Below are 8,335 nucleotides of genomic sequence, written 5' to 3' on the forward strand. Positions count from 1 at the left end.
ACATCAGGCCCTCCTGGGCAGAGGAAGGGAGGGTGGGAGGAAGGGGTGTGCAGCGACAGTGCTGCCCTGCCCCAGGGGTGAGGGGTGAGGGTCATGGCCTCTTAAAGTAGAAGAGCAAGGTGCTGTCTTTCAGCCAGAAGCAGGATTGCGGCCGGCAGTAACAGACCAGAGACACCTCCAGCCCATGGGCCCTGTAGAGCCACTTGACCACCACATCAACCAGACTGTGGGAAAGGAGCCAATTTATGAAATTAAATAAAGTCCACAAAGGGAGTGAGAAATTCGGGCTCAGGCACCCCACCCCGGCTGGGCCCAGCACTGCTGGAGCACAGCGCACCAGGCACCCCCACCGTCTCACCCCTCCCAAGAGGGGGCTTAAATAGGCCAGGCCCCAGCCTGGAGGCCGGGGGTCCCGGGGCCTAGGGCGGACAGAAGTCGGAGAAGTAGGGGTGCTGCAGGGCCTCTTCTGCTGAGATACGCTGGACAGGGTTACACTTCAGAAGGTTCTGGAGATGGGGGAAAGGAGGTGGCAGGTTCAGGACAGGTCACTGCCCAGAGCCCTGCCTTCCTGTAGTCCCACTGGGCAAGTGTCCTGACCCACCCTCTACCCCTGGTCACCTACCTGCAGCAGGTCCCTCCCTGTGGCATTGAGTTTGGGCACGACGTTCACCAGGGATGTTGTGGCCGGGTACATCGGGTAGGGCTGTGGAGAGGCAGGGAGGGTCAGACTAGAGGTAGGGGGAGGGGGATGGAGGCTGCTAGGAATGTGAAACGAGTGACCCTGATGAACCATGACCCCCACATTCCCCATCACACCTTATAGTCTGGCAGCTTGGTCATAGAGGGCCACTGCTCCTCGGTGGGCGTCCCCAGCAGCGTGTCCACGGAGTCAAGGATCACTTGGGAAAGAGCCACAGCTGCATCTTCAGGGGCAGGGTGAGGGCCTCTTCCCCTCCTGGGGAGGGATTTCTCATACCCACCGCCCACTTCTCTCACCCTCCCTTTACCCTCCGGCTTGAGCTTGACAGAAGCAGCCCCAGGCAGGTCACTCGCACATCCAGCCAGGTTTCCCATGGCAATCACCTAACCCACATGCTGCTGTCCTAGTCCTAATGAAACAGTCCTTGCCCTGCTCCCACAAAATGTGTCCTGCTCTCTTTGGCTCCTTCATCCTGGCATCCATCTCTCACCTGGAGGGACACCCTCTCGGCTTCACCCCCCAGGGCACGCTGCCTGTCTCCAAGCCACACCTTCTCCAGTGTGCATTTGCACTGTGACAATCAGGGTGTCCAGCACCCCTGCTCTCTCCCCTTGCCCTCAGGAGAAGCCCTACAGACCCCATCACCCTACCCCACACCATCACTGCCCTCAGCCATTGCGCTCAAAACTCCACGGACTCTCCCCTCCCAGAGGGCTCAAGGCAGAGGAAAGCAAGGATATCGGAAGATCCTCTTCAACTGGTCATCGACATCATTGCCGGGAAAAAGAGGCCGCCCAGCATTGGCCAGCTCTGGGGGATAGACAGGGGGCTAAGATGTGACATGTGAAGGACCCCTCACTCTGAGGTACCCCCTGACCTTCCAGCTCCAGTCCCAGGGCCTCCCTCCCTTCCCCCAGAGGGGACCCTCCAGACCCTATTTGTCAACTCAAATGGGAAAGAAGGTGCCTCTGCAGCACCCCAGCACATCACCTGCAAAGATGCAGCCGGCTGACCACATGTCGATGGACGTGGAGTACAGCTTGGCCCCAAAGAGGACATCCGGTGGGCGGTACCACAGTGTGACCACCTGGAGGAGACCCCCCCACCGAAAGGGACCTCCCACTTAGAGGACTGGGGAGGAGGTTTGAGGAGGAGGCTCAGAGAGGAGAGGAAAATAATGTTTTGGGTCCTGGGGTTGGAGCTGAGGAACTCCCTCCCCCAATCCCATATCCCATCTTCTAGCTCACCTCAGCTGAGTAACAGCGGACGGGAATCCCAAAGGCTCGAGCCAAGCCAAAATCAGCCAATTTCAGCTCCCCATTCTGAAGGGAATGGGAAGGGGACATGGAGAAGGGCCTTTAAAAAGCCTTGGGACAGCACCAACTCCATCCTCCCAGTCCTCTTCCCTCTGTGCTCCCCGTGCCCTGGCCCCAGCCTCTCCATTCCCCACCTTCTTCCCAAGAAGTACCCTGTTTATTAGCAGGTTCTGGGGCTTCAGGTCCCTGTGTAGCACATTGCGGCTATGACAGAATCCCAGCCCTTTTAGTAGCTGGAAGAGGAATGACTGGGAGGAGAGAGGGAGAAGGGAGTCAGACGCCCTGAACATGCAACTGTGCCCAGCAACGGGTCGGCTCCTCTGCTCACCCTCTGCTTCGCTCCACCCCATCCACCTTTCAGCACCTGGTTCAGAGTGACACCATTCATTCGCCATCCAGGACCTGCTTTATACTGTGCTAGGCATTAGAGGGACAAAAGTAAAGAAGCTGGCTCTGGTCCCCACCTTCCTGGACCATACAGCCTAATGGGCCTTGCCAGGTGGATCCTAGATCCGGCCTAGATCCCAGCCCATGCTGATCTTCCCTTCCTGGCCGCATCTGAGTATGCACGCCGTGAACATCAACATAAATATCGTGCTGTAGTATCATTCAGGACTGGCTCCCTTGGAACCTGGACCAAGGCATTTGGTCTTGGGCCTAGAAAAGCACCTGGCACACAGTGAAGCATTCAGTAAGTATGTGTTGAATGAATGAGTGTATCTCCTTGAACCTCATTTTCTCATCTCTCGAGTGTAAATAATACCACTGACATCAGAGTGACACTGTGCGGGTCAAACACGACCACGTGAAAATGCTCGCTAAGACTGCAGGCCCCTGGAGGACAGAAACAGGGTTTTCTCATTCTCTAACATCCTACAGTGTCCCTGTTCAGGGCCCAAACTTAGAGCCCAAGGGGTGCTTACACCGAATGCAGACTCCGACCCCAGCCTGAGGGGTCCCCCAACACCACTCTCCTCACCTTTACAATCTCAGGATCGAGGTCACCATTGCAACTGTCAAAATACTTCTTCAGGTCCTGAAAAGGGATATGAGTGGGGGAATGGGACAGAGTTTAACCTCAATCTGGGCCCCTATACCTTCCCAAGGCTACTGTCCTCCAAACCCCGCCTTTCACCTGGTCACAGAATTCAAAAACCAAAGTCAGCTTCTTGTCGCTGTGCAGGACGTCATGAAGCCTAGGGCAAAAGAAGGGCTCAGCCAGGCAGGTCCGCCTGACAGACGTCCAGTGTCAGCCCCCGCCTCCCGCAAGCGGCCACACCGGCAAGGAGCACCCGCCTCCTGCACACCTGACGATGTTCTTGTGCTTCAGCTCCTTGAGTAGGCAGATCTCCCGGAGGGCGGAACTCGGCACACCCTGCATATGTGAGGGGGTCGGTGGGCAGCAGTGAGATCCCACCCAGCCCAGGCCCTCAAACCCCTCCCCAGGCCGTATCCCAGTCCCCAGTCCTACCTCATCATCGTCATCCAGCCTCACCCGTTTCAGAGCCACGATCTCATGAGTCTCCCGGTTTTTGGCCTTGAACACAGTTCCGTAGGTGCCTAGGGGAAGGAGGTCAGGGGTCAGGGTGAAGATGCCGCACTCTTCCCTAAGCCAGGAAATGCCTCCTGAGAGAGGTGAAGGCAGCGTCTCAGTATGCAAGGGAAGGGATTCAGGGTGAAGGTAGGTTGGTGAGCTTTGTGAGTGAGGATGTGGCAGGTGGGGAGGGAGGAGAAGGTGCCCGCGGAGGCTGCAGGGGCTCGGCAGGAGGGGCGAGTGCTGTTGCCAGGGCAAGGATGTCTAAAATGAAGGCGGTGCTCCGGAAGGGTCTGGAAATAGTGAGGAGGGGTCTGGGAGAGGACTGAGGGGCTGCAGAAATATTGAGGTTGGAGGTCTGCAGCAAGAAACGAGGCTGGGGGTCGGGGTGAGGTTGTCCAAGTGCTGCTGAGGCTGGGGTGAGAAATTCAGGAAGTGTCGCGGTTGGGAGGTCGGGTCTACTGGGAACGCTAAGGTTGGAGTGAGAGCCTGCGGGAAATGCTAACACGGGGAAGACTGGTGTCTGCACGGAGTGCTGAGCTAGGGGGCCAGGGCTGCAGCCGCTGCTGAGATCGGAGCCTGTAGGCATTGCTGACGGTAAGGGAGCCAGGGCTTCAAGGAACGCCGAAGGATCTGCAGAGGAGCTCTTGCAGGAACATCTCGAGATTCCATTACCTTCCCCAATCTTTTCCAGTTTCTCGTATTTCTGCATCGCGGCGGCCGCGGGGACCCCTGCGGGCCCTCGGTTTTAAGACTCTGGCCCCGGCGTTGCAGAGGAGGCGGCACTTGAGCCTCCAGCCCCGCCCCGCCTGCCCGCGCAGGGCCTTCTGGGGCTTGTAGTCCTAAAACGGCTAGGTCTCCCCGCAATGCCCGAGACCGAGGACAAGAAGACTACAACCCCCAGCCGTCTGCGCTCACGCTCTCTGCAGCACTCGACTACAGGGCTCCGGTTCTACCGCGGAGGCAAACCTTGGACTTCAAGTCCCAGGAAGCAACGCGTGTCCGTTTTCCGGGCGCCCAGCCGCGGCGCCGTGGTTCCCAGTGTGCCCCGCTGTTGTTATTCCTTTTATGTGCTCCCAGCCCTCTTGAAAAGGGCCGCTCCAGGACTACGCGTTCCAGAATGCAGCGGGGATGGGGGCGGAGCGCTCTCGGTTAGGGGTTTGGGGTTTGGCGGCCTAGATCCCGAGCACTGGCGGCCCAGCGCTGACCTGGTTGGTGGCATTGTGTTCCCAACGGCCTCTTGACGACCTCAGCACGGGTTTCCACCTCTCCCCAAGCCACCTAGTGACCCCAGAATTGACTGGGGAATCCCTGTGAGCGATGATGACCTCACAGGGAACAGCTGACCGCAGGGCTGGGAGGAGAACAGCTGTGCCCCTTCGAGGCTGGATTTTAGTGGAGGGACACACGCCAAAGACCCCCTCTCTGCTGAGCCCCGTTTGTTGTCTCGGAGCCCACCCGACTCTAGCCGCTGAACTCTGACATGCTGAGGAAAACTGGGTGGAGCCCTGGGGGTCCCCCTCAGACCCCAGTCTCCGGAACAGGGCCCACTGGAGTCAGCCAGGGTGTGGCAGGCAGGTTGGTTAACCCCCTCCACAGACAAGACCACAGACCGATGCTCAACTTGCAGCAGCCTCTGCCTCATCCCTTAAAGGAGCTGATTATAGATTCCCTTACGCTGCCTCTCTAATTGTCTCATGATTGCATTCTTGAGGACTATGGACCGAGGGAAAAGGATCCCAAACAGCACTCCTCAGCACCGGAACCAGAGTTGCTGCTAAACATGTGTTAATTAACTCGTTTCTATCTGAATGCTTTTGCATACACAAGGGAAAAGAAGCAAAAAGTGTATTCCTTATCTGGAAGACTGTGATTTCGTTGGGCAAAAAAGAACTACACACAAAGGTCTTGAATGATAAGTGATGGCTCTGCCTAGGGTTCGATTCAGTGTGGAGGTTCCATTCAAGAGGAAGGAGGCCACCACAGCGAATCTCTGTCCCTCTCGGGAAGTGGGGAGCCCCTAACAAGTTGCCCTCTCCCAGATCAGCTCAGGGTACCGGGCAGCCAGCCTCCAGCCGCTGTCACCCTTCTCACCCACTCGCCACCTGTCCCTCAGGGGCTTTCTTGGAGGCACGGGGGTTATTGGGGGGGGCAAGAGAATCTCAACCCCGATACGTGTATGTTTCGACTTCCCCGAATTTCCTTGTGCCTGCGTTTTGCTGCCTGGGATCCCTAGCGTGAGAAGGGCTCCTTTCCACCCAGAGGTGCCGTAATGGAGCCAAGGGACGGCATCCTAGGGGCTCCCGAGCCCCGAGTGGGGAAGCTTGGGGCAGAGGGACGGCGGGGGCAGCCCCTGGTGCCGGGCTGTGCCTGGAAGCGCGCCCCCGCCCCGGCCCCCGCTCCCGCCTCCCCACCCGCGAAGGCGGGACCGCGCACGGTGCGCCGGGGGGCGCGCACGCAGGGGGCTGGCCTGCCCGCGGCGCGGGGGAAAGTTGAGTTGGGAGAAGTTGGGAGCGGCGGGGGCGCGCCCCGGGGTGGGCACGGGGCAGTCGTCGGGAGCGCGCGAGTGCGCCGGAGGACGGGGAGAGACCCCGAGACCCCCGGGGCACGAAGTCCAGAGCGAGCGGGTAAGCGGAGAGGTGGTGGCGGGGGAGGGCCAGGGCCGCGGAGGGAGGAAGGGAGGGGGAAGGCGAGGGGGGAACTCGGGACTCGAGCGGGGAGGGAGTGGAAGTGGAGGAAAGGGCGGAGACTGGGGCGCGGGGAACCGCGGTCTTGGGGAGAAGGATGGGGAGGCGGATGGAGTGCTGGTCGGAAGCGGGCATTCCGGGGTCCCCTTCTCAGAGTTCCCTAAAGCCAGGGTGCCGCGCCCCCTGCCACCAGGAGGGGGTAGTCTCCCCGAGGCGCCGCCGGCCCTCCCACTCCCCGGCTGGCTCCAGACCACCCCTCCCCTCCGGCCCCCCCGCATAGTCCTTCAGTCCCGTCCGGGGCGCCCAGACTGGGGGTTGCCCGGGGCTCCCATCCCCAATCTCCGTGTTGAGAGGCGAAGCCAGGAAAGGCGGGTGGCGGGTAAGGTCGGGACAAGGGGTCAGACAGAAGAGGGAGCAGCTGGGTGGGAATGGGAAAGACGAGCCCGGAGAGTTGGACCTGACTCCCGGGGTCGGTTTGTCCAGGCGGGGAGTTCTGTGCTGGGTGTGAGAGGCGGCACTGCCTGAAACCCAGGGTCTACTTTATCCCCCTTCGTTTCCCCCGCCAGCCCCACATGGAAGAGCTGCGGAATTTACGAGTTCACTTGGGGGGTGGTTAATGCCCAAGTGGGGGTCCGAGGTGCTAATCCCTTGGTCTGGTCAAGGGGAGAGATACTAATCCTCTGGGCCGGTCGGGGCTGGTCCCGGGAATGTGCCCCTACCCGGATTATCGGCACCGATGCTCTGGACAGAAGCTGCTTTGTGTTCTGGGACAGCAGGGGAGGGGGTGCAGAGGAGTGTGGAGGAGCGCGTCGAGGGCACAGCCTGAGGTGGGAGTGGGCGCCTGCAGGTGCTCTGGGCGGACTCTCCCCACACCCTTCCCAGACTGGGTGCACTCACGCTCACCCACACCACCCGCCCTGGCTGAAGGCCTGCTGAGGGGGAGGGGAAGAGCGTGGTTAGCCAAGTTGGAGTGCTTGCCAAGAATGTGTTGCCAGGCTCCCCATCCTGGATGACCCCCCAGACCTATATTGTTTGACCCTACACTGACTTGTCTTACTCCTAAGGCGGGCACCCCCAGTCCCCAGCAACACACTGAGAGCATGGGTACCGTCACTTTTTGCCAGTCTTGGGTGCCCCCTGTGCTGACCCGCTAGGAATGCGTCCCCTATTTGCAGGGATTGGGCTCCCTCCTGCAGCTCCTTCTCTGCCCCCACCACACAGTGTCCTCCCCAGACTCCCTACAGTCACAGTCAGGAGGGTGGCAGCACTGCCACTCAGATTTTCCTGGCTCCAGGCTCTAGAGGGGCGGGATCCAGACTGCCCCTCAGAGGCAGAACCTCAAGGTTGCGGTGCCCACCCCCTCCCAGCCCATCACACGCCCCTCCCCCATTATAAAGCTCTGCCCAGCCCATGCCCACCTTCTGTGCCTTCCTCCCTCCCAGTGAGTGAGTGGAGTTGAGCTCCTGCCCTCCACCCAGCCAGCCTGCTTCCCTCCTGCCGGCCCCCACGGACCTGGGGGAGGGAAGCCTCCTGCCGGCCTGTACTGGGGAGGGGGCACCCCCTCCCTGCGGGGGCATCTTGGGCTCTCTCCAGAGTTCTTCCATTCGTCTGCTTCCTGTCTCGGCAGCCCGGCCCCGGCTCCACGGGGTGTCTCACCCTCCCCACCACACCCTCTCTGGTCTCAGGCCCACCTCTGGTGGGTGCCCTGACCCTGCGAGGCTCCGTTGTCTGCCTGGGCCTTCACTCCCCTCTTTCCCCAGCTCATTATCACTCCCTCCCTCATCTTTGTTGCTTTCTCTCCGGGCCTGGGCCTTGACTCCTTTCTCCCTCATTTTTCTTGCGGCCTTTCCCACCTCCTCTCTCCTCCTCCCTCTACTGAGCCTCTCGGCCCTTTTCGGCCCCCCTCGCCTCAGTCCTCTCCTGTCTCCTTGTTCTTCTCTTTTCTTCCTATAAATAACTCTCCTCTGTGCTGTGGCTGCCGCTAAGGGCCACTCTGAGGCCCTTCATACTCCAGGAGGATCCCCAGCAGCACAGCCTGCGCGTGGTGGCTCCTGCCGTCCCAGGGCTCTCGATGGTGATCGGGCCTCTCCCCCATCCA

General features: G+C 60.3%; 1 protein-coding gene across 2 annotated transcripts; it reads right to left on the reverse strand.

Moving 5' to 3' along the window:
- Window positions 1–225: 225 nt before the first annotated feature.
- CDK5 (cyclin dependent kinase 5) lies at window positions 226–5,940 on the reverse strand. Of its 2 annotated transcripts, XM_004046495.4 has the most exons (12): window positions 4,226–5,940; window positions 3,488–3,576; window positions 3,324–3,391; window positions 3,152–3,212; window positions 2,996–3,052; window positions 2,169–2,264; window positions 1,948–2,022; window positions 1,691–1,787; window positions 1,441–1,510; window positions 817–877; window positions 623–703; window positions 226–506 (listed from the first exon to the last, which is right to left on the reverse strand). In XM_004046495.4, the coding sequence occupies exons 1-12, from the start codon at window positions 4,260–4,262 to the stop codon at window positions 420–422; spliced, it is 879 nt and encodes a 292-aa protein (XP_004046543.1). In that variant the 5' UTR covers window positions 4,263–5,940; the 3' UTR covers window positions 226–419. The 2 variants fall into 2 exon arrangements, with proteins under 2 accessions (XP_004046543.1, XP_055248386.1); XM_055392411.2 differs by lacking the exon at window positions 2,169–2,264 and having other exon boundaries at window positions 4,226–4,362.
- Between the last annotated feature and the right edge of the window lie 2,395 nt (window positions 5,941–8,335).

Source organism: Gorilla gorilla, chromosome 6 (assembly GCF_029281585.2).
Source record: "Gorilla gorilla gorilla isolate KB3781 chromosome 6, NHGRI_mGorGor1-v2.1_pri, whole genome shotgun sequence".
Classification (NCBI taxonomy): Eukaryota; Metazoa; Chordata; class Mammalia; order Primates; family Hominidae; genus Gorilla; species Gorilla gorilla.

What these genes read in the sequence shown, in the direction of transcription:
- CDK5 (XM_004046495.4), bottom strand. Translation starts at nt 4,262, where the DNA reads ATGCAGAAATACGAGAAACTGGAAAAGATTGGGGAAG. An exon ending in AGCCGGCTGCATCTTTGCAG is followed by an intron (nt 1,511 to 1,690) that starts GTGATGTGCTGG and finishes TCTATCCCCCAG; the next exon opens with AGCTGGCCAATGCTGGGCGG. An exon ending in CAGGGAGGGACCTGCTGCAG is followed by an intron (nt 507 to 622) that starts GTAGGTGACCAG and finishes CCCCATCTCCAG; the next exon opens with AACCTTCTGAAGTGTAACCC.